This window comes from Grampus griseus (genome assembly GCF_964374135.1).
Source record: "Grampus griseus genome assembly, chromosome: 11".
Lineage (NCBI taxonomy): Eukaryota > Metazoa > Chordata > Mammalia > Artiodactyla > Delphinidae > Grampus > Grampus griseus.
In genome coordinates, this window is record NC_139005.1 from 64,197,647 (window position 1) to 64,224,335 (window position 26,689).

Here is a 26,689-nt window from a genome sequence, read left to right on the forward strand (position 1 = left end):
TGTGGGATCTTCCTGGACCAGGGATCGAACCCGTATCCCCTGCATTGGCAGGCGGATTCATAACCACTGCACCATCAGGGAAGTCCAGCTTATTTACTTTTTTTTTTTTTTGCGGTACGTGGGCCTCTCACTGTTGTGGCCTCTCCCATTGCGGAGCACAGGCTACAGACGCACAGGCTCAGCGGCCATGGCTCATGGGCCCAGCCGCTCCGCGGCATGTGGGATCTTCCTGGACCAGGGCACGAACCCATGTCCCCTGCATCGGCAGGTGGACTCTCAACCACTGCGCCACCAGGGAAGCCCCAGCTTATTTACTTTTAACTGAGCAAATGTGTCTCAATTTTAATAAGGGCATCTTTTTTGCCATTTTCTAGCTTTACATGTTTAAATAATCAAATCTGCTAATCTTTTCTTTTTAGTTTCTCGCCTTGGTGTCTGTCTTACTTAAATTTTTGATTTATTACTAATGTTCTTTTCATGGTAAAAGTTTTATCATCCAATAGTTTAATGAAAGCAAATTATAATAACCCAAGCAACAGAAGCCCCATTTTTGGAAAGAATGAACCATATTATGATAAAGTAATTCAAATTTCACCTTAATTTTAATTTATATCTTGAAGGTAGCTTCACAGGTAATTCAAAATATTTAACAACTTTTCGGCAACTTACAATTTAGTTTGAAGCGAAAAAGTATATGCTACAAAGCCATTTTTCAAATTGGTGAACTGGGATTCTATAAACTGAATACAAGTTTTGTTTATCGAACACACTTCTGAGGTAATGATAAAATGCACCGAACAATTGTATTGCTCATACTTTTTCACAGAAAAAAAAAGGGCTGATGCTACAAATTTTCATAAGAGAGCAACACTTATTTAGTGGAAGCACTTTTCTAGTCTATTGTAAAGACACTATGGGTTAGTGTCTTAACCTCCACTCTTCCTTTTCCTCATGGTACAGCAGTCATTAAGTTTAGATGAGACGGTACGTAGCCCACATTAGCAGCAAAACGGCTGCAATATATCAGTGGTAGGCCTTGTCTGACATAGAGGGTTGTGTAATATAACTGAATTATAAAAAATTCTCTTTGTTTAATCCAGTTTAAGCTGGGTTTTGCATTACTTGTAACTGAAAAAAATGCTAGAACAAAGTAAGATCCAAACAATCCTCTAGTTTTAAAATGAACAAAGACTATTTAAATTGTTTGGAACTAAGAAAAATTTTCTTCATAGAAACAATATTCTACTCAACCTTAATGTATCTCATGTATAATTTTAACAGTAAAACTTAAATACAACATATATCAATATGCTTCAAAATCTGTAAGCCAGAAAACTTTGTAAGCCAGAATATCTTTCCCCTCCTATCCCAGCCTGCTGGGATAGGAGATCTGGGTGATATGGCAGTGAGAAGGGTCAGCTGGAGATGGTTTACTAATTCCTTTGCTTTTGTTTACCTGTCCATTGTTTTTCCTTGAAAGATGGGAGTTCATAGTGTACCAATGGGCAAGGAAGATGATGGACAAGTTTACAGAATATAATAAAGAAGAGGCATAGGTGAAATGGGGGAGTGCTGACAACTGATAGGCAAAGGGTTTAAAAATGACAAAACTTTTGCCCTGCAAATAATTTACCCTTGTTAGTAATTAATTTCTCAATCTGTCTGGCTATCTAAAGGTAAAATAAAAGTAACTTTTGGGTCAAAATAGGCCCTAAGAGTAATGTCCAGAGTCACCTAGCACAGAGAACCAACTTCTGGGCACTTCACATTATTGTAGATTCCTGCGATTGAAAGTAATTTTAACAGCTTTATGTAGGAACGCCAAGTCAAAATGAAGAAAATATGATCAGAATACGATTTCAGGCTAGACAGTGCTGAGTATAAAAGATTAAGACTAACTTATGTTGTACAGATCTACCCTTATGTGAATACAGCTCTTCTAAGTATGTCAGCTTTGTGCACAGCCAAACAATAGGGAACAGAGGGGCAAAAAAACTAGTGGGAAGAAACTTTCATCATTTGCTAGCTATGCAACCTTGTCATTCAAACTTGCCTTAGTTTCTTCATCAATACTGAGGGGGCGAGGTGGGGGGGCTTTTCCTGAAGATTATTGAGGAAGATCAGCTGTGATAATGAATGTAAAATCCTTTAGAGACACTACATTTCTAAACAAATGTAAAGCAAGTTAAAATGACCTATTATCTTCTCCAGAATACAACTTTGCCATTTACAACACTAAAGTCTGGATCTGGTAAGGTATGCACTACTTCTGGATATTCTTTAGATACTTTTCTTTGGTCAAAGGTTATTACAGGTAGCCCCTGCTTTTCAAAAGTTCGTTTACGCCACTTTGCTTTTACGAAAAAAGGCAAAAAGTGCAAACAGTACTCAACATGTTTTACAGCGAGCCATTATAGAGGCAGCACACCCTCAGCAGCAAAAGAGACACCGCCAAGCTCCTTCCCTGGGAACTACACTCAGTTTAAGCTGCCACAGCTTTGGACTGTGTCTTTGAGCACCGCGATTTATCTCAATTTATCTCTTGCATCCGGTAGCAAGATGTGTCCTAAGGTAATTCCCTCTTCACTTTATGTGGCTTACTGAAGATTATGGAACACTCTACTTTTGGACAGCAGTGGAAAACTGTATTCTCTTCTTTGTTTTTTCTTTTCAACTTTGAAGGTTAATTTACATATTTCTTTTCAACTTTGAAGGTTCATACAATAAACTACATCCACTTAGAGAACACAGTTTGATGAGTTTTGACAGTTGTGTATATCCAAAAAAATACCTCTACAATCAAGATCTAGAACAATTCCCAATGTCTCTAAAATACTCTTTGTGCCCCTTTCCAGTCCCTCCACGCCTGATTCCAGAAAACCACTGATGGTCTACCCCCAGCAGGGAGGTACAGTGTGCAGTAACTGTCTGACATGAATAAATATAAACACAAGTAAAAAGTAACCCTTAAAAAATACGAATACTTCTAAATACAAAAAATAATGTTATTTACCTGAGTTTCTTTCTTATTGGATCCCTCTTCTGTATCAGATTGTTGTTCTTGTTCATTTTCATCACTCTAAAATAGATTTTAGAAAAGTAAAGATAAATTTCAAACGGTTAATATTTAAATACATTAGGGTTTTTGTAATTTAAAAGGACCCTTGAGAAAAACCTAACAGGAAATGGATCAAAAGGAAAACTTTTTTAAGTGTGACATTTTTTGCCTTATTTAGAGGAAGCCTATTTTGTCTGCATGGTACAATATAAGTAGGTTAGTGTATACGGTGAAGAAAGACCATCTACCTAACATTCTGATTTAGGAAACACATACTGGGGATGAGGAAGCTGGAGGCTTAGCATGAAAAAGATGATACTCAATTTTATATTGTAATGTTACGGCGTGTACTTTAATAGTCAATATAGATACTATGTAGCTGCTCAACTATAATGAGGGAGCAAAAATAGGAAACTCATTAAGTAAGAAAAACTCTATTCTATAAGCTTGGCAAGATTTATACAATGGTCCTATTATATTTAGGTAGTTCAGCTATCTAGAAATTTTTTGGGAATTTACAGCACACCAAATAGAAAACTAAGGTCTCAGTAGGCTAAAAACCTAGACTCCCAGACAATAGGAATGTTCTACTAGAAGGCCTGAACATCTCAACAAACCATAAAGGACTGAAAGAAAAGGGAAATTTGCAATCAAACATATCTGGCTCAGGCTCACTATAAAAATACCGCAGGCTTTAAAACTAAATCATCCTATTTCACACTGGTACAGCTATTTTCAGCTCTGTGACTTAGTGTAAATTTATTAAAAAAAATTTTGAGCCACAGTTATCTCCTCCACAAGTGGGGATAAAAACCTTATAGAATTGCCCTAAGGATTATAGAGGATCTTTGTACAAACTATCATGTGGTACCTAGCAAAAATGATATGTGAAGTTACTAAGTGAACAGGAGAAATCAATGCTCCTAATGCCAGTATTACTTATTAATATAAATGTATTAATTCCGCAACACGAACTAATTGTCTTTATGCGTTACTGTTTCTTCCTGTGAAGAACACAGGAACTGGAAATTTAAAAAGTGGGGAGGGGGACTTCCCTGGTGGCCCAGTGGTTAAGAATCCGCCTGCCAATGCAGGGGACACGAGTTTGATCCCTGGTCCAGGAAGATCCCACATGCCGTGGAGCAACTAAGCCCATGCGCCACAACTACTGAGCCTGCACTCTAGAGCCTGTGAGCCACGACTACTGAGCCCGCGTGCCTAGAGCCCGTGCTCCACAACAAGAGAAGCCACCGCAATGAGAAGCCCGTGCACCGCAACAAAGAGTAGCCCCCACTTGCCGCAACTAGAGAAAGCCCGAGCGCAGCAACGAAAACCCACCGCAGCCAAAAATAAATAAATTTATTTAAAAAGAAAAAAAAAAAGTGGGGAGGCTCAGAGGTCCTGAAAAGTAGTAACTAAGAAAAAAAAAAAAGGAAACCTAATAATATAACAGAGTAAAAACACTACCTTATCTTTGACAGAGCCCTTGGTTCTTTTTGTATATTTTCTGACATAGGTTCAATCATGAGGCCATGAAAAGGGAAGGAGACTTGTGCTGATGGTTGATTAGAACACAATTCAACGCAAGCTCAAATTAAAAAGATGAGTATTGCCCATATGGATCTCAGGAAGAATTCTTATAATGCTGGTTAAGTGTATGACTCCAGAAAGTGGATTTTTGAAGGGAGAGCTGGTATAAATAAAATTGGGGAAAAATAAATACCATATAATAAAACTTTGCCTGTTAACCCCCTAATACATATAAGTTATTAAAAAGATAATTTTTAAGTAGTAAGAGTTACTATGTTAAGGTGCTAAGACTGTGAGGTTTTATGTTACTCCTATTAAAATGTTACTGGGCAATCAGTGAGAATCAACCAGACATCATGTACTTCCTGACAGAGGACAAAACACCCTGCCAAGAAAATACTGAACCAAAATCTGATCATTTCTCTACCTCAAACTACCAATTTATAGGAAACATAAAAAGCTACATGACTGTGTTAAACTACAGTTCAGGGATATAACCCAGTTCATTAAAAAATAACTGTAAGAAAAAAAGAGATGGAGGACATAACTGATTACAAGAGACTTTAAAGAAATAACTAATCATAATGTATGGTCCTTATTTGGTTTCTACTCAAATTAGCAAAGTATAAAATTAGAACAGGGACTTCCCTGGTGGTCCAGTGGGTAAGACTGTGCTCCCAATGCAGGGGGCCCGGGTTTGATCCCTGGTCGGGGAACTAGATCCCGCACGCATGCCGCAACTGAGAGTTCACATGCCGCAACTAAGAGTCCTCATGCCTCAACTAAAAGACCCCGCATGCTGCAACTAAGACCTGGCGATGCCAAAATAAATAAATAAATAACTATTTAGGACTTCCCTGGTGGCGCAGTGAGAATCTGCCTGCCAATGCAGGGGACACAGGTTCGAGTCCTGGTCTGGGAAGATCCCACATGCCGTGGAGCAACTAAGCCCGTGCACCACAACTACTGACCCTGCGCTCTAGAGCCCCCGAGCCACAACTACTGAGCCCACACCCTGCAACTACTGAAGCCCGTGTGCCTAGAGCCTGTGCTCCTAACAAGAGAAGCCACTGCAATGAGAAGGCCGAGCACCGCAACAAAGAGTAGCCCCTGCTCACCACAGTTAGAGAAAGCCCATGCGCAACAACCCAACGCAGCCAAAAATAAAACAGTCTATGGCAAAACTGAGAAATCTAACACTAAATGCCTACTGAGGAGGGTCTCACAACAGAGCAAATAAATTCTAGCCATATGCCCAGAAAGATTCAGGAATTGTAGATTTAAAAAAAACCCAAAATAAATAAAATAACTATTTAAAAAATAAAATAAAATTACAATAAACCATTTATGGTAATATGAGTCAACAGGACATTAAAACTGACTGAATATTCAATATTAAGGATTTATTGTCAATTTATTTAAAAATAAACATGATCATGGTATTGTGATCACTTATTATATGATAACGTATTGTGGTTACTTTTATTATTTTTTAAAAATAAAATTCTAATATTTTTAAAAAAGGTGTCCTTATTTCTTAAAAATACAGACTGAGGGCTTCCCTGGTGGCGCAGTGGTTGGGAGTCCGCCTGCTGATGCAGGGGACGCGGGTTTGTGCCCCGGTCCGGGAGGATCCCACATGCCACGGAGCGGCTGTGCCAGTGAGCCATGGCCGCTGAGCCTGCGCGTCCGGAGCCTGTTGCTCCGCAGCGGGAGAGGCAACAGCAGTGAGAGGCCCGTGTACCGCAAAAAATAAAAAAAAAATACAGAATGAAGTTTTTACATATAAAATGATATTACTAAGATTTTCTTCAAAATAATATGGGAGTTGGGAAAGTGGTGGGGATTTAGTTTAAACAATAAATACCTGGGGTAGGGCCATATACTTTTTTATGTTTGAACTTTTCTGTATTAAAAAATTTTTTTAATGAAAAAAAAATCAACTGGCTAAAAAAACAATCCTCCCAAAACCAAATTATTTTTGCCTTCGTGTAGGTATATGTTGTATTGAAACAGTATAAATTTCACTTTAACCACGTTACCCCACAGCTCTTCTTTCTCTTGCATATGAATATCAATGTCAGGCATACAATCAGGAATCAAGAAAAAAAATTAAATTTATAGGATTGTTATAATTTGATAAGTAAAGCACTGCATCTATCCAGCATCACTTGAGATGGAAATAATTGTTATGTATATCATAATCATATTCATGAAAATAGGATTAAATGTAAAGCATCTTTCTTTCAAGAACCGCTAAGATAAATGAGCAGTTTAGCCATTATACAATAATCAACATTTGTACACTGAGCTGCAGCCATTATTATTTTTATTCCAATATTGGGACAGTATTCTTACTTTTAATACCAGAAATCTAAGTAGTTGTTTATTCTTGTAAAGAAGAACTCTTCTGATTTAAATAAGTCAGCTCAAACACATAGTGATGATCTAAAGAATATATAATCTGAGGCATATAAGAAATCATTAGTGTACATTCTTGGAAAGATTAAGCATACTATCAAGTAGTTATATTTTAATAGGTTCTCACATCTTGTGTCCAGAATGAAACTCCTGTAGATCTTCTTTTCTCTCTTGGTCGTCGTCGTTCTCTGATTGATTTAGGTTGTGATTTATCTTCTCCCTCCTTTTCTTCTTCTCTCTTTTCTCCCTCTGTTAAGGATTAAAATTATTCATATGGCAGCCATGTATCTTGATAGTATTTTGCAGTGTGACTTAGAAAATAATTCTAAGTCAACCTCCTTTGTGAAGCCTTCTAAAATTCTCTAATCAGAAATAAATTTTGCCCCTCCCAGGGCTCCTATAACATGTGGCTTAAACATGTATCTGTATCTCTCATTAGATATGTTTTTGAGAATCAAGATAAGAACTGATTTAAATTACTTCATTTTTCTAGTGCCTAAAACAAAAATTTTGCTAAAAAGACACACTTACTATTTGCTGAACAGAAAATAATTGAATCCTATGAAGAGAATGGGGTCCCAGTTATTAACATCTGACAGGAAGATAGTTATTATACCTAACATTAACACTTCAAGATAGTTATTATAACCAAACAGTGCATAATGATGGAACAGCTAGTGGGCATCATACGAATTTATCAGTTTCTGCTTCTACCATTCCCAGTCTTCCTTCAGCAGTAGAATGAATACAGTAGTCATTGAATTTTCTATTAGTATCTAAGAGCAAACCTTTTTTTGTGTTGCTGGGAAAAAAATTATCTTTTATTAAAAACAAATCAATGTAAACAAATGTTAGTCTTCAAATTTGTTCCCTTCCTGGGATAGTTAAAATAGCTTCAGACTCACATACTAGAAGAATATTAGGGCCTCTGAATATGCTGTAAAAAGTAGACAGGGCTTCCCTGGTGGTGCAGTGGTTGGGAGTCTGCCTGCCAATGCTGGGGACACGGGTTCAATCCCTGGTCCAGGAGGATCCCACATGCCGTGGAGCGGCTAAGCCTGTGTGCCACAACTACTGAGCCTGCGCTCTAGAGCCCACGAGCCACAACTACTGAAACCTGCGTGCCTAGGGCCCATGCTCCACAACAGGAGAAGCCACCGCAATGAGAGGCCCGCACACCGCAACAAGGAGTGGCCCCTGCTTACTGCAACTGGAGAGAGCCCTCGCGCAGCAATGAAGACCCAATGCAGCCCCCCAAAAAAAGTAGATTGTAAAAAAAAAACAAAAAAAAACCAGACATATGGAACAAAGTAACGTTAAAAATGATTTTTAAAAGGCTCCTTGTGTCATTGTCTCCTTGCTGTGAAGAAAAAGAAGCAAAAGAAACCCCAAAATTACAGTATTAAGAGGGGTTTTAAAGTTGCTTTTAGAATTAGTTTACAGCAAAGGTCGCAAACTCCAACATAGAGAGTGGCCATCCAGGTTACATAAAGAGGTAAAATGGGCCAGGAGGGCACTACTCCAAAGGGGTGGGGGTGGGGCTGCTACTACTTGGCTCTAATCAATTGTTGACCTGTGAGAATTCAGAGCCAGTGTTGCCGTATCTTCCAACTTTTCAACAGAAGACAGAAATCTGAACTTTTATGCAGATACCCCTAACTTTAAATGTTTGCTCAAAATTTTTACAAACATTAGATGGGTCTCACAATTACTGGTTTAAAGAACTGAAATATTTCAATGACCAACAAAAGAAAAGCCAGCTGGAAGTTGAAAATAATTTAATTTTCTGAGTTTATTCCTACATGATTACTGATATTATCATGACTAATACTATGAAATTTTGCTTTTTTAAAAAAAAATGTTAATTAATTAATTTTATTTTTGGCTGCGTTGGGTCTTTGTTGCTGTGCGCGGGCTTTTCTCTAGTTGCGGCGAGCAGGGGCTACTCTTCGTTGCAGTGTGCAGGTTTCTCATTGCGGTGGCTTCTCTTGTTGCAGAGCACGGGCTCTAAGTGCATGGGCTTCAGTAGTTGTGGATCACGGGCTCTAGAGAGCAGGCTCAGTAGTTGTGGCGCACGGGCTTTGTTGCTTGCCGGCATGTGGGATCTTCCCAGACCAGAGCCCGAACCCGTGTTCCCTGCATTGGCAGGCGGATTCTTAACCACTGCGCCACCATGGAAGCCCGAGATTTTGCTTTTAAAATATTAAATACCTACAATTAGGAATAATTTATTTAGTAGCCATCTCTTATTTAAAGGAGGAGTTAATTAGTGTTTACATAGGAAGCTTATATGAAGTAATAGGAAATGTTAATAGCATCAATATGCCAATATACAGCTGAAAAACAAATCTATTTCTCAAGAAATAAGCATAAAAATAAGTTTTTTTAGCAAAGACATTACATAAGTTAAATGATTTTTGTTTAAAACAATTTCACAGAAAACAGTTAAAAGATATCTACATAATATGCAAGAAATGACTTGAAACATTAATAAACTGCTCCTAGAAATAATCAATAAACTGCTCCTAGAAATAATCACCCCACCAGTTCTTCTATACTAACTTTTCTATGTTGATGGACATAAAGATTTTTGAAGGCAATAAAGATATACATATCAATGCCAGACCACATTATTTTCTGTTTTTATTTTCTACTTTTCTCATTCTCAACCATCATGTTCTTTCTGGTTAGGTAGAATGAGTCCCAGTTTAGGATGTTGTTACTCTTCTGTTAAACTACTAGGAAAAACCAAGTCAAAGAATTAATCTGAAGGAAACAAAGTGTTTTCAAAATCTGGTCTTCTTACCTCTTTCATTTTCCTTTGTTAATCCTCTGGAGTAAGCAGAAGTTATACCTACAAGACTATTTGGCCTGTTTAGTTGACTTGAAGCATAGAGTGAACTGCTCATGGTAGAAAGTGAAGAGGATGGAGTGGTTGAACTTGAAGTTGATACTGGTCTGTAGCGTTGATAAGTCTGTGAAACATTAAAATTAACAACCATTTGAAATATAAACATAGATAAAAACATATAAGACACTTAAATTCATTTCAAAGGAAAAGTAACGTTCTAATCATGTCAAAATAATTTAGATTTCCAGTTAAAATCCTTATGAATATTTTGTATATGGTTTGTTAGTATATAAATCTCTTGCATTTTGAGAATCACAAGAACTATCCGTGCCACCTGATCTAGCGCTGTTGTTGGTATACTATTACCTCATCATATGTTCTGGAGTACTTTTGTTTATATTCATCTTCTCTAGATGTTTCTGACTCCTTCTTTTCTTCTTGCTTCTCTTTATCCTGTTTTTCTTTTTCTTCTTTTTCTTTTTCTTCATTTTCTTGTTCTCTGGTTCGGGTAGAACGACTCCTTCCTATCGTTTTCTCAGCTTCCTGAAGATCAGTCAATGTCACCCCCTGCACGCAAAAAAAGATAAATTTAATTATGAGAGGCATTAAAGCTCATTTCAAAGGAATATTTTATAAGTAGATATATTAAATACGAATGTATTAAAAGTCAAATATGCATGTTTGGAATTGGTTTGCAAATTGAAACAGAATTTCTAGTCACATTCATTCTATGAAGAATCATCATGAGCAAGCACAATAATAGGTACTGGGAAAGAAATAAAATATGTGCGAGAAATTGTCTCTGTATTCAAGAAATTAACAGAATAGCACAGGAACTGACCATATGAATATAAATATTCCCAAGAAGTTCAGAGAAAGAAGGAAAAGCCAATATATGCATTATTTATGTATTAAATTTATATATATTTGTTTCTATATATGTATATGCACACAGAGAAGATTTCAGTAAAGAAGTAATTTTTGAAGGTTAAGTCTTGAAAAGAATAGGTTGGATTTCAAGAAGTTAAGGCACGAAGACAGAAAAAATATGTTAAGTAATGGCAAGGATTAAACACTTGAATCTAGGGACTTCTCTGGTGGTCCAGTGGTAAAGAATCCGTCATCCAATGCTGGGCATGTGGGTCTGATCCCTGGTCGGGGAAATAAGATCCCACATGCTGCGGGGCAACTAAGCCCGTGTGCCACAACTACCGAGCTCGCGTGCCTCAACAAGAGAGCCCACGTGCTGCAAACTATTGAGCCCATGCACTCTGGAGCCTGTGCGCCACAACTACAGAGCCCACATGCCCTGGAGCTCACGCGCCATAACTAGAGAGAGAAAACCCGCACACCACAACTAGAGAGAAGCCCACACACTGCAACGAAGAGCCCATGTGCCTCACCGAAAAGATCCCACATGCCTCAACGAAGATCCTGCGTGTTGCAACTAAGACCCAAGGTGGCCGAAAAAATAAATAAAATAAATAAATAAACAGCTGAATATGGACTTTGGAGCCCCTCAACTGTAGGAAAGGGAAGACACGAGAGATATAGGAGAGAGAATGGCAAGTGGGTAAGAAGATGATAACTAGCTTGAGTGACATTTTTCTCATATTTGTATATCAGCTTTTTGATATACCTAATATAAAAGACCTATTTCCCATACCTTCCAAATACGCATAGAATTCTTTAATAATTATGCGACATCATATATGATTAATTTTAACACTGATCAAATATCCTGAGCCAGACACTATATTAGGAATAGAAAAATAAATACTTAAAGAGATACAAAGGCATATGCTACTTAGACGAAATGTAACATTAACAGTATAGCCACATAAAAAGGCTACGGTAGGATTACTAAGGCAACTTTTATTTTTTAAGATTTACTCATATTATATAGTGACATCAGTATTTTCACAGAAATGTGAAAAAGGGAAAGATAATTTATTTTGAACTTTTATATATTATACACATTAACTATACCTGTGTCGATCTTCTAGACTGTCTTGCTTGTCTAGATCTTGCTTTTCTTTGGGATTCAGACTCTTCATCTCTAACAGGAGTGAGGTATGATCTACAGTAATAAATAAAAATTGTCACTTGGAGATGCAATACCTGTGAATATAATTATACACGAATGTGCGTAAGTGAAACATTTAAGTTTAGCATTTTAATGGATTTTAAGAAAGAGTCTTCAGAAAATGGTTAAACCCACTCTGAAATTCAACAATGCAATTTGATAGTTTTTTAGATTGGAACTACTCATATTAACATATTTTTAAAGTTCTTCCTAACCACAGTTTTGGTTTTTTTTAAACCATGTTAACATCATTCCTCTTAGCTCCTTTCTTGATTTTCTGCAACACCATCCTAGATGATATGTGAAGTTACAAGGCTAAACTCTAGACTGTCAATGTCTTCTTATGGTAAAGGACTGAATGTAATATTTAGGATATGGGATGACTAGTGAGGAAGCAGCACTCCCTGCATTCTTGTCATTGTGCATTTACTAATAATGTTTTTGGCAGACATCACACTCTTGTTCATACTTTAAGTTCTCTAAAAATTCAAGTGTTTTTATATACGAATTGCTTTAAAATCAGCATCTTATTCTTGGGTCACTGATTTTCTGATACAGAGAAGAGGATTTGGCATTTATGTTCACTAGATTTTATACTATAAATCTAAGCCTATGTTCCATCCTGTCACACGGTATGCACAACTTCAAAAGCATGCACTCTATGTCAAGAGGTAAATAATGAATTAAAGGGTTGAACAAGCAAAGACAAGACAGAGCCCTGCAACATAAGAAAACTTCCCTCTAATGATCAATATTATTCGGGAAGTTCAATTGTTAACACTTTATCTAGTTATACTACTACCATCTAGCTCACATTTCTCAGAGAACATTCTGAACTTGAGTATCTCTATTTTCTGTTGTTCATTAAGTTTATCAATAACCTATCATCATACCCCTATCTCCAAATGCTATTTTTTAAAAACTCTCATGTTAACTTTAGTGTTCTTCTCAATTTGTAATTCATTCTGCTCTTTAACCTCCCTGACACTATTCACATATTCGTAACAAACTTTAGAATTTATTCTTTGTTTTATGCCTTATGTTTTATTTTTTCTGTGTCCTTTAAAGCTCTAAGTTCAGAGAGTATAACACATCTTCAAACACCTTACAGTTATTTACAGTTCCTTCAGAATTCTTTTTAGAGAACTCTCATTCTTTTTGATACATAGGAATGCGTCTTTCCCTCCAAAATCTTGAATTTTTTGGAATCTGTCTCTCTAAAACTAGAATACAAGATTCATTATTCCTAGGATTTGTCTCCTTGGATAACTAACCCTAAGATGACATAGTCATTTCTCACCCAAGATCCTGGTTGCCTCAATTTCATCAATTAACTACTACTTATTGGTTAAAGTTAGTTCTAGAGGACTGGTTCTTCTTGCTTCTACTCTAATCACAGATAAACTGTAAAGCAAGGTAAGTCAAGAAATTCTCAAGAGGGTGTTTTTACTTGAATGAGACATCCAGCAAACTTAGATGAAAATCCCATCACTTCTATATTCTGACTTGTTTTTATCATCTGCTTTGAGAAAGTATCACTTGTGTTCTGTATTCGGTTGAATAACTTATGGCACTATATCATAAGGATAAAACTTTTTTTTCTCTTTATCCGTATGTTTTCTATCACTTTTTACCTCTAGGTTTCTAGAATATCCTGAATGATTATGTCTTTTTGCTATCATAATAGCACTACATTTATCTCATCAATAAGGCACAGCTCATCAAATTGAAGCATTTCATTGAAGAGCTCTATTCAACCAAATTTTGTTTCTATTAAAAACTAGTACTGACTTAAGTTCATAAAATAAAATTTTAATTTTTTTAATTAAAAAAAATTTGTCTCCCTAAAAGTGAAAGGCAAGGGAGAAGTCACTAAATAAAACATTTTGCTTATCACCATTTCCGTAGTTTAACTTTCTCTTAGTTGAAATTCTGTATGGCTTCATCTGTACCAACACACAAACCCAGAGATGAATACAACTGGTAGGATACCTGCCCTCTCTCCATTCTATGATGCTCAAAAGCTTGATATTCCTTTTTCTCCCATTGTTTTATTATTTCTATTGTCTATACATCAATTCTCTTGAGTTTTAAGGTTTTTATTCAGCTGTAACAGATACTTTCTCATTTTTATTACAACTCCAGTGATTTTTCTGGGACAAGAAAGAGGATAACCAATAAATTTGTTATTAGAGTTTAAGAAACATTAATTCTGGAATACAATTTTTGTATTGTTTGTTGTAGAAGTTGATTATATAAATGTGGAAAATACTATACATTCTAATGTTCTCCAGGAAAATAACATATTAAAGGGTCTGAAAAGGACTAAGGGAAGAAATCTGTTTAACTGTGTTTAACTCAGCATTTTCCAAGACCATTTAAGCAGGAAAAAGTTTTTTTTTCTTTTGTGGTACATTTTTAAACGTGTAAAAGTTCTCTGTGAAATATTAGCCTGTAAAATGGCTATTTTTTTTCATCCATTCATTTAACACTTATTTATGCATCTACTGGTCCTATGCAATTTACTGCCTTTTGGACTTCCACCAGATGAGGAAAAAAAAATAACAGAAAGAGAAGAAACCTAAATGTGATAGCAAATCTAGTTTAACAAAAGTTTATAGCAGCCTAGACAGCTGCATGTATCACTTCAGCATTTCATGAGCTGCTCTGAAAGTACAAATGGACATGAAAGACTGAATTCTTATTTCCACTATGTACAAAGTTTTCATATATAGTTTAAAACAACTGCATTGTCACTATGCCCCTTTACCCCATGGCAAATAGCACTATCAACCATCACACTCTCTCCCAAGAAGCCTAGATTCTTTTTCAATACTTTCAAGCTGCCATGAAAGTTAATAAATCTATTTATCATATCTGGTTTAACATATGCAGGTTAGGGGCATAAAAATTACTAGCTGAAAGACTTGTAAAATCTGTTCATTTAAAATTTCCATACAAACATTTGCTCCAAATTAGCATAAAAACCTAGCCTATCGATTTGTAATATAGGAAATATATTTGATAGTCCCCATCTGAAATTCAGTTCCTTTCTCCTCCTTGAGGTGTCTATACAGAGCAGATCTCTAAGAACAGGATGTAGAGAAAACAAATAATTCATATTTTTAATATGTGTTTAATTCCAAAGAGGTGATCATCAAAAAGATGGCAGAACATACCAAATTGCATTACTATATCATATTGTCATACTGATCTCTTTCGTATAACTGTATAGGGTATATAATTTTACTTACTAGTCTTAGATTGCCCACTATTTTCTGAACAATCCAAAGGTTATTCTTAAATTAAGGTTTTTTCCCTCAGTAAAAGCAATTATTCTATATATTATTTCCCTGACATTTATTGGCTGAAATATTTATATTTATTTATAATATTTATATTTTGGTTAGTCAACCAAATTAGATCTCTAAAAAACTGAATACCAGCCCTTGCTTCTCACTCAGCATTTTTCCTTCCAGAGGGAAAAAAATAAGTAGACAAATGGGAGCTGGCTGAGCCAAGGGAAAATGGTAGAAAAGAGTAGTTGTACCGAACCATGTGAACTCATACTACAAATACGAAGTTATTAGTAAGGTACTGTTTTGCAGTTTGAAAAGACTATGGAGAATTAGAAATGCCTAAGCAATGAAAGAATTTGCCATCTTGCTCCACCTACCTATCTATCTATCTATCTATCTATCTAGATATTCTGCCACCCCGCGAGGCTTGCTGGATCTGTTCCCTGATCAGGGATTGAACCCAGGCCATGGCAGTGAAAGCCTGGAATCTTAACCTCTAGGCCACCAGGGAACCTCACCATGCTCCATCTGTTTAAAGCTACCGTCTCCTCCCTGCTCCCCAATGCCTCCTCCCTCCAATTAATTAATTGGAAATCTTTATAAAAACAGAAAATTTTCATCCAAACCTGATCCATAAAAACAGGAAAATTCAACAATAATGTGGAATTTAATAGTGTACACAGTAACTTTACATAATATCTAAAAGTACATATGTAAGGGTACCTAAAAATGGCACAAATGTATTAGTATCTTTTTCAGCCACAGTATATTCTTAAATCACCATACATACATTTGGGGGCAAATTTTCAACTATATACATTTTGAAACCATTAATGAAATTTAATTAAAAAGACAAACAGGGGAATTCCCTGGCAGTCCAGTGGTTAGGATCTGTGCCTTCACTGCTGAAGGCCCTGGTTCAATCCCTGGTTGGGGAACTAAGATCCCACAAGCCAAGCAGCATGGCCAACCAAAAAAAAAAGACAGACGAGGCCAAAATTGCAAACAGTTACTTGACATGAAACAAAACACAAACATTAATATTATTGCACACATCACTGAAGCAAGTGAGACAAAATTTCTGTAATGTAGACCCAGAAAAATGTCAATAGATATATTTTATTTCTTATGATATGAGAACCTGCTCTGTCCTAACAATATCACCAAATATTTATTCTCAATCTTAAAGTCTTCCGGGATTTATTCTAAAAGCTGAAACTCAATACTTTCCAACAATATAAAAAATAAAGAAATCTGAGGTTAAGAATCATAATTTGCTTGTTCTGAAACAACTGATGATTTTGGGGAAATAATCACTGGCTTTGTCATTGGAAAAGCTTTTTTAAAGTATGGAATGCTAGATAGAAAGGATTCTAGAAGTTAAAAACTATATAAATTAAATATCTCATTTTACAGAAGAATAAATTCTAACCCACAGAGAACTCTTACCTTAGGATTAAGGCACAGCAAGGAGTAAAAAACCAAGACCTCCTGAACCTTTTCCCCTTCAGCTCCCCACCTCCCAAAAAACCAAAGCCCTCAAATTCATTTTCACTAGAAGAGAATGATGAGTGCCTATGAAACTCTAATTTCTGTAGGCTATGTGGTCTCATTGAAAACACCTCAAAAACCTAAAACTGACTAAACTTAAGAGAAAAACAAGAATAATTAAAATATGATATGACCTATACTGGTATTCAAAAATCACAAAATGCTAACTGCTTGTAGTGCTGTTAGAGAAGTATCATTAAATTTCACCATAAAAATAGAAATGAAGCATAAATATATTGACAGAAACTAAAGATGTAATGATAGGAAAGAAAACTTTTTTTTAATTAAAAAAGTTTTCAAAACATTTAACATTTTGTTACTTTTCATATATTCACCACAAATATTACTATAAGGATGCTACTACTTACAACAGGCCACGCACTTTGCTAGGCATCAGAGACAAAAGATGTATAAGACTGTATATGAATACTATGTGCTAGAAATAAAACCAAATTAATCTGGTTGGTATTTTAGTTAAGGAAAATATCAGCTATGTAGCTAATTTTTCAAGAATAAAATATTTAAAGAGGTTACGTTTAGTTTCCTAAGATGTTCTTTCTCAAGAGGGAAAACCAAATTCAAAGCTAGGACTATGCATGATATAGCAAATAGAACCCTGGACTGATTCTCCTGTAATATTGGGCCTAGCCTTAGCTCTCAATCTTACTAACCACATAAAAGTGGAAAAGTCACTTAATATCTCTGGAACTCAGTTTCCTTCTGTAAAGGATATCATAAAAGATAATAGGTAAATTCCTTTCCACATCTATGATTCCATACCAATTGGCTGCAACAGGAAGAAGTGAGCAATGCTCATAAAAATGTTTTAAGCACATAAAACAAATTCACAGACCCTTTAAAAAATTTAATTAATAAGTGCCTTCTATGTACCAGAATTAAAACTAAGTGAATGTAGTTAACATACTTAAAATTATTTGGCTTACACATATGCATAAGAAGCCATTCTTCACCAAAAGAATTTTAAAATGAAATTCTCAAAAATAACAACAACAAAAATCGCTAAACATGCATCAAATTTCTTAATAATGAGGTGGAAGGGGGAAACAATGAGAAGAATAAAAAACCTGTTTTTGTCATGTTACATCTAGTTTTCCATGAGTATGAGTTGTTTAATATGTGTTTAGAGTATGCGCTTAGATCTTCATCACAAAAATGTTTTGAATTAAATAAATCATTAAAACTAAGATGGCTAAGTATGAAGACAACTATCTGGCTCAGTGCCTTTAAACAAGAACATTAATTCTGTCAGAGGTGGGTTACCAAGCCTAAAGGCGAATAATTGCTAATTATATCAATTTACATAGTTCTGAGCTGATCTAGGTTATCTCATGTATTAACCTACTGAAGAGATAGTCACCAACTTCCCAAGATTAAAAAAACAAGCAAAACAAACAACTTTCATCATTGGGCAAGATATATCAGCAGTCCTATTAGGACCTTTACACACCTGCGTCTCTCCCTGACCTCTGAAGTGGAGGAGACAGTGCCAGCAGTAGTTGTAGTCAGGGTTGTGGTAGAGGCTGCAGCATTTACAACAGTTGGAGCAACAGGAATGGTCACTGCCGTAGGAACACTGTCCTTTTCTTTTTCAGTACTATCCTCAGCCCACAAACGATTTGAGGTACTATAGCATCATAAGCAGCAACACAAAAAAGAGAAAAGGAAAACAGCTAAACAAGGAAAGCACTTTCTAGCAGCTGAAAACATGTGACTACAGGGATGGATTTTTTTAAAACATAAGGTGAGACATCTTTCATCTATGAACCAAAAAGTTCACCCAGAGCTGTCAAAGAGAAATTTACACTTTAAGCAGCTTAATGCAAAGAAAGTTCATAAGTTAGGAACTTAATATTTTTTCCCCAGACATGCATAATTGCCTCTTTTTGGAACCAATTTTTGTTTGTAAATCATTTTAACAAGGTCAATGAAAAAATCCAGAGCCCCACAATCTTCTAAACAAAAATGCATGCACATACATAAGCACACAGTAGGCCTGAACACAAAATGTATCTGTGACTCACCTGCTTTGTGTGCCTGCTGAGGAAGAACCCGTTGTAATCTTTGTAGTAGTGCTTGTGCTGGAAAGCAGGCTTTTCTGAAGCCCAGCTGCAGAGGTAACTGTTGGTGTTGATGTGGTGCTTGGAACACTAGAACTAATCAAATCATCTTGTCTTCTACCAAAGGAGCAACTAAAGGAAAGAGTCATATCTATATAGAATGTGTTTGTATGTGTATTCTATAGTCAATGCCTATACATTATACAGATTCACAAGGCTAGGAAAAAAATCTAAAAGACTGTGTTCCTAAATACGCCACCGGCTCCAGCACCAAGAGTTGCATCTACAACTTGCTAGAGTCTAGATGATTTCCCTAATTTGGTAGTGTATCATTTTACTGCATCCCCCACCCACCAACAAGATTCAAAGATGATCTGATAGTTTACATTTCTGGAACTGTTCCAGGTCATATGGTCACGCCAGGTTGGGTCTGGAAAAACACTTTGGTTTGGTTTTACTTGGGGAAAGTTAAGACTTAAGCATTTTCTAAGAAATTGTTTTGGCAATGGGTCACATCCCTAGGGGTGACCCATGCCTATTTTATATTTGTTGATCTTTTAGTCTTTTTTTGGTTGCTTTTAGCAGAGAAAATAACACATAGATTTTCCACCCCCTCTCCAATATGATATCACCAACATTCCAATTCAAGGCATTTCCATTGCTCTGAGTTCTAACACAGGTAGAAACTTTCCAGGTCACCACATGAGCTCAATTAATTAATCTATTTCAACTGCTCTAGTCAATTACATAATTGACTTATATATAATTACATACAGAGTTCCTTTTTTAATATGCTATAATCTAAAAGATACTTCTTAGCATACCAAATTTAATTTAAAAATATATAATATAATAGGAAGGCATAAGTAGGAGCAAATTTTCACCCATCTTTAAATATATATTCTGTGTCTTTAAATGAAGTTTCATTTAAACAACAAAAGATATATTTAATAAAGGCACATTTTTAATGTTATATTAAATTGAGAGCTCCAAACTGCCTCATATTTTAATAAAAGAATACACAAAAGTTACTTAAGAATTATATTATTACCTTTTATGATAAGCTGATCCTTCATTAATTGAGCTATTCTTTTTGAGATCATCTTCCCATTTTCTTCTTGTATATGAACTACTTGTTCGCAAACTTGAAGAATCTCTGTGAAAAAAATATCTTTCAGATTCTGGTAAATAATTTTAAAATAGGGTTAAAGAAGCTGTATTTTAATAAACATCTGTAGAAGCAGAAACTAGTAAAATCCCTTAGAAAAACAGTCTGGAATACTTATTAAGAAGTGAAAGTAATTCACTAAGATTCCAGTTCTAAGATTCTATCCCAAAGGTATAATCCTAACTATAGGGGGGAAATTTAAATGTTTGCAGAAGTTTTATTTATGATGACAAAAATATTAGATAATTTAAATGTCCATAGTTTGGGGAGGGGAAATGGCTACTTTAACCTCAGCAAATCTACTCTATGCAACACTATGTACTAATGAAGAACAATGCTTATTGAAAATACATACTAACATATAAGACATTAGGAGATCTTAAGTGAAAGAAAAAGTCAAGACACAAAATTGAATATTATAACATGATTACAATTATATTAAAAATTCTCATACTCTATATGTGCTGAAAAGTAGGAAGAAACAAATTAAAATGTTGACAGTGATCAAGTAAGTGCTTTTTCTCCCTTCTTCTTTCTCCTTTTCTATTATGTTCCAAATATTTAGAAAGCATATACTAGTCTGTGACCTCATCTGCCACCACTGTCCCCTCACTCCATTATAACCATAATGCCTTCATTTGTTTTTGCTATTTCATGAACATACCAAGCCTGCACCTCCTCAAGTCCATGTACTTGGTGTTCTTCCTATTAGGAATACCCTCCATCTCCTCCTGAAATCCATATCCCACATAATTACAATGCTCATGTTTTAACTCTTATGCTAGATAGTAAAGATTTTATAGTAAAAAAAATAAAACAAATCATAATGAATCCACCTGTTTTCTTTCTCTTCAATGTCAGATGTACTGGCTAGTCGTCTTGGTATTGTAGGTGCAACATATGCAAGCCTAGTTCCTTTACTATCTTTCTCCTACACAACAGGGAGAAAAAAGAGTGAAAATAAATCTGTGATGACTATAGGTGCTGCTAAAAGTATTATGTAAAGAGTATTCAACAATGTATAATTACACAGCCATCATAGTTTATTTTATAATATTTCCATAATTCCTAGCTAAACTCCAAAATTGATGTCTATCAATATTCAAGTACTATAAACACTAAAAGACAGTCTGTTCAAATTAATTTTCTTTTCCCTCTTGTTTAATCTAGAATTAGCTCTTTTTTAACATAAAAAAATTCCTCCACATTTTAATGACTTTTCCTGAAACTTCTGTAACATCTACTGTAATGTAGTATTGTAAGATAAAATATCTTTACTTCTTTCAGAGAAATAAGGTCTCAAATACAGTTCACTGATAAGTCTCAATTACTTACATTATACAAGCTATTTACTACCTTGATATACTATGTTTTAAAAATATAACATTAAAATATACAAAACAAAAGGTTATTTAAATTATATTTAACCAAATCTGGCTGAGAGTGTAGTGACAATGACATCTGTTACATTCTCATTATACTGGCATCAAGTACTTGGAAAACAACTGGAAAATAAATTTATACAAAATAAAAAATATTAAAATTACTTAGTGAGAAATTCATTTCTGAATTTCTGATACATGTAAACACTCCTGTATAGAGCAAGAAAACTGTAAGGAAAAAAATGTCCAAGCACTAAAAATGCAATAGAAAATAAATAATCCAATTATACAAAATAGCACTGAATGAACTGTGGTGCATTCTATTTAATGCAATTTAATACTGCCTTTCAAAATACAGTTATTAAAATTGCTCACTAGGACAAAGCTGTGATGTATCAGATGAAAAAAGTAGGTAAAGAAATTGCATATATTGGATAAATTTAACTTATGAGTATAAGCACATTCTAGAAAAATGTGTTCTTAAACTTTCAAAACCCTTCTTAATAAATAAAATTAGCTTGCTCCTTGATACATTTTATTGTAAATTCTCAAATAGAATAAAGGATTCCTTTAATTGAGTATAGTCTCATAATTTATGTTTTGGGCAAATACATCTGATCTTCCCAATAATTATATCCCATATAGATATCTGCTTAAGGTAAGTACATTTGTATTATCATGTAACTCATTAAGTCAGGTGAATTAAGTTGATACATAGATCTAATGATACATAGTAGAAAATCCAACGGATCTGATTCCAGGAAAACAAATTATCATAGTTTTTATAGAAACCAAATTGTGAAACAGATTACCTTTTCTTTATTATCCAAAGAGGAGGAAAGTCTGGGACTTGAAGCTGAACGCATAACACCTGCAGTGTCTTTTTCTTTCTGAGCCTCTTTAGATGCTGTAATTTCTGCAAGTGCGCCATAACTACCAGTCTTTCTAAGTCCTAACCTCCAAGATGCAGGAGACTCATCTTTTCTCTCTTCTTCTTTGGGAGAAATTTTTGTAGCTGAAGTTGGAAACTGTTTTTATTTTATTTTATTTTTAAGAAAAAGGAGAAAAATTATACAATACTTATCAGTCCTTAAACTGAAAATGAGAAGTTTACAGATAATATGTTTAAAATTATAGTTAATAGTTTCAGGAGAAACACTTTTACTAAGCAGGTTAATGTCTTAGTAAAAAATGTAAAGATCTAAAACTGAAGAAGGAAATACTACCTTTCCAGATGTTAGATTTAAGAACACACACTCCACACTTTGTATCACACAGAAAAATTATGATGCAAATACAGAGAACAGAAATGAGCACACCATAATGACTTAAAACCATGCATCTTTGAAACCAATATTCATATTAAACTTGTTATGTTGTAACCTAATATAAATCCTTGCACATCGAAATGCCTCACCATAGATTTTTCACCTTTACTGGGCACAAGAACAATGCCAGTTTTGCGCAAGCCCTGCCTCCATGATGCAGGATCTACTGATTCCACCACAGGCATGATAGGAGCAATGAAATCATACTAAAGCCAATTAAAATAAGACAGGTAAAGAGATAAAGATTGAAAGCATGAAAACAGAAAAGGAAGTTATGAGCAAAACAGACTTTTCTCTTTTTAAAAGAATTTTATAATAAATTAAAACCCAACAACTGGGTAATTATCCAATCTTTAAAAGTCACTGGGAACAAGTTCCAGTTTTAGCATGAGAGAATCTGAAAGAATCTAATACAGAAACTTCTAAGGCAGTTAAAGCCACATAGAGCTGATAGTATTATAGTATGAAGTGAAAAAACTACTGCCCTTGAATTTTGTTTTTATTCATTTTGTACTTGGGTTAAAAAATTTTAAATCCATCATCATCAACAAAAAAGTAATCATCAACAAAAAAGTAATCATCAGTATATTTCTAATTATAATATTTAATTCATTAATATTTTAAATATCATAGCCTTAAATTTACTGTTTGATTTTTCCACCAAACATTAAACATTTCAACTAAAAACTGTTTTTGTACAAATATTTATTTCATTTTCAGGGCTTTCCAACTACCCTAAAAATGAAATGTCTGTTGTCTGTAACTAGTTCACCTCATTAACTTCACTTACAGAGTTTAAATATTCAACCACAGTTAAATATAGATGGTAAATATAGCAACTATCTAGTTACTACAAGCACAGGATATAGATTAAAAAAAAACACAAAACCACCTTTCTTTCATACCTATTACCAAGGTTTGCCATAACAGCAGTTTAATAGAGCTTGTTAAAGCACCCATAATGTTGGAGGGCTAATTCCTAGACAAAACTGCTACAAGATACCTCTAATACTTCCAATAATTAATTCCTAACAATAAGGTTGCAAAGAGGCTCAAGATATACAAGCATTTTTCAGTTCCCAAAATGCACACTGAGGCATTCCAGGGCGCAAGAACAAAATCACAGGGGTGCTGTGGGATATTTTAAAGTTTTGAGAGAAGTACAGTGACATCTGTTGGACACTGCACAAATTGCCATTGTTAACTTATTTGTACCTAACTACTTAATCAATGAAACCAAGAGGTATTTTTTTTTTGCCAAATGGCACTGTGAAAAACATTTAGTAAAACACTAAGGTCTCCATTGACTGAGAAAGTCCAGGAAGCTCTGTAATATTTTACATAATATGATAGGCACTGAGATGATTCCTTATTGATTTCAGAGTTTAAAGTCATGGTACTCGAGAACAGAGGTTGGCAAACTTTTCCTTCTGTAAAGGGCCAGACTGTAAACTTTAGGCTTTGTAGACTATAGAGTCTCTGCTGTAAATACTCATCTATGCTGCTGTAGCACAAACCCAGCCATAGGTAGTACACAAATGAATGAATGTGGCTGTGTCACATAAAACTTTATTTAGGGGCAATGAAATTTGAATTTGTGTCACAAAATATTCTTTTTCTTTTCATCATCCCCCTGCCTCTGCTGACCATTTAAAAGTATTAAAACCATTCTAACTTGTAGGCTGTACAAAAAAACAGGTAGTGGGCCACCTTTGGTCCACAGACCATGGTTTGCCAATCCCTCCCTATCCCAGAACTTTCCCCAAACTGGAAACAAATGTTATTCCTTCATGATAAAATCATCATATAGCAAATAATATTTGCTGAGTGTTACAACAGAAGCTAACATTTAACAAACGTTTACTTGTGTGAGGCCCTAAACTAAGTGCTTAATATGGGTTATCTCATTTAATCCTACAATCACCCAATGAAATAGCATTTTACTATTATCCAATATTTTAGAGTTGAGAAAAATGAGGCAATATTATCAAGTTTGAAATTTTGTTGCACTGTTACGACTGATATACCTCCTCTCCACCTCACATGGATTTAAATACTGGTTTATGTGTTTAAAAGCATCTTTCAATTTTTGGTATATAAATAAACCTCTCTGAAAAACTCAAGTATACCTAGTCCCTGAAATTCTTTTTTTGGTTTTTATAACCAGGACACTATTTTGACTTTCCTACTCTCTGACTACCCCTTTCCTGGTCTTTTTGTTGTTGTTGGTAGCAACTATCCTTGTCATAGCCCTGTAACATAAGCACTCCAAGAGTCTGTTCTTGTATCTCCTATCTTCTCTTTATACTTTCTTCTGAATGTTGTGAGTAGGGTCTTCTTATATCCTCAGGCTAAATATTAATTGTATTCAGCTTATTCTCAAATTTGTTATTCTCCAGCTCAATCTGACTCCTAAATTCCTAGTCCTGAATTTCTATTTACCTGTAGAATGGACTATATGTAACTAAAATTGGAACCTGAAACTCAACATGTTTAAAGTCAAACATCTTTATTTCCAAACCAACTCTTCCTCAGTTCCCTATTTCTGTTACTGGTACCAAAAATCTCTTCAATCCCCTAAATTTCTTTTTTTTTTTTGCCCGCTTTGTGTGGCATGTGGGATGTGGGATCTTAGTTCCCTGACCAGGGATCGAACCTATGCCCCCTGTGCTGAAAGCACGAAGTCTTAACCACTGGACACTGGGGAAGTCCCAACTCCCTAAATTTGAAACTTCGCAGTCATGTTAGACTTCTTGTCTGTCATCTTCCTCCATCTACAAGTTAAGTGCCAAGTCTCTAAATCTCCTCCTCTCCTTTATAAGTCCACTGCCACTTCTCTGGTTTATATTCTTATCATGCTAGGCAACTTCAATGACTTTCTAATAAACCTTCTCTCAGTCAGTCTCTCACCTTCAAATACACCTGTACGTTGCTGCCAGAATAACATTCTAAAATTCTCTCATGGCCTTGTTCAAACATCTATGATCCTCTACTATCTATCAAATTATGAAAATGTTACCATAGTAATGAAAACATTCCAATTTGGCTCTACTTTTCCTGCTTTACTTCGTATATATATCCTATAAATCAATCAAACTAGACAACTCATTTTTCCTGCAACACTCCACATTATCCCTACTTGTTTTTTTTTCATTTTTTTTTTGCGATACGCAGGCCTCTCACTGTTGTGGCCTCTCCCGTTGTGGAGCACAGGCTCTGGACGCGCAGGCTCAGCAGCAATGGCTCACTGGCCCAGCCGCTCCGCGGCATGTGGGATCCTCCCAGACCGGGGCACGAACCCGTGTCCCCTGCACTGGCAGGCAGACTCTCAACCACTGTGCCACCAGGGAAACCCTATCCCTACTTTTGATCACACTGTTTCTCTTCTCTCTTTTTCAACAGACTGTACAAACTCTCCTCTCTGTTAGTTGAAATACTACCTCATTCTTCAAGATCTATCTCAAATGTTCTAACTCCATTACCTCAAATCAAAAAATGATTTCTTCCATTTAAAAACTATCATTCTACAATTATACACTTTTACCGGTATACTTCATATACCCACAGCACATAGTAGTCTTTTACTAAATTTTATTATGATGTAGGTTCAATTAGCAAGAACATGTAATTCCAAGAAAACTCTGAATTTTTACCATCTAGCAAAGAAAATATAGTTTATGCTTATTGGAATATATGTGTATACAGCAGAGTAGGTAATCTTTTTCAGAGATCCCAACAATATTTATTTTGACTAGAGAGTTATATATAAACATTGTTAGTTAAACTTATTGTTAGTTGAAACTTTAACAATAAACTTATTGTTAGATAAAAATTTAATATAAAATGTATATTATTTAACTTATTGTAAGTTAAATAATGCGATAAACTTACTATTTTTAGTTAAAATAAATCATAAGATCAAACTAATGGTTTTATA

General features: G+C 35.1%; 1 protein-coding gene across 9 annotated transcripts in view; it reads right to left on the reverse strand.

The window, feature by feature from the left end:
* Window positions 1-26,689, reverse strand: part of PPP1R12A (protein phosphatase 1 regulatory subunit 12A) — a 151,215-nt gene that overhangs the window by 20,672 nt on the left and 103,854 nt on the right. For 2 of the 9 annotated variants that reach the window (XM_082665349.1, XM_082665347.1), the window contains exons 10-20: window positions 22,842-22,958; window positions 22,237-22,452; window positions 20,879-20,973; window positions 19,926-20,030; window positions 18,839-19,006; window positions 18,265-18,441; window positions 11,850-11,940; window positions 10,227-10,427; window positions 9,816-9,984; window positions 7,137-7,258; window positions 3,014-3,079 (exon numbers count right to left, since the gene is read on the reverse strand). In XM_082665349.1, coding sequence (XP_082521475.1) covers window positions 3,014-3,079; window positions 7,137-7,258; window positions 9,816-9,984; window positions 10,227-10,427; window positions 11,850-11,940; window positions 18,265-18,441; window positions 18,839-19,006; window positions 19,926-20,030; window positions 20,879-20,973; window positions 22,237-22,452; window positions 22,842-22,958 — 1,527 coding nt within the window. The remainder of the gene's footprint in view (window positions 1-3,013; window positions 3,080-7,136; window positions 7,259-9,815; window positions 9,985-10,226; window positions 10,428-11,849; window positions 11,941-18,264; window positions 18,442-18,838; window positions 19,007-19,925; window positions 20,031-20,878; window positions 20,974-22,236; window positions 22,453-22,841; window positions 22,959-26,689) is intronic. The other 7 variants (XM_082665351.1, XM_082665350.1, XM_082665348.1 and 4 more) reach the window with 6 other exon arrangements.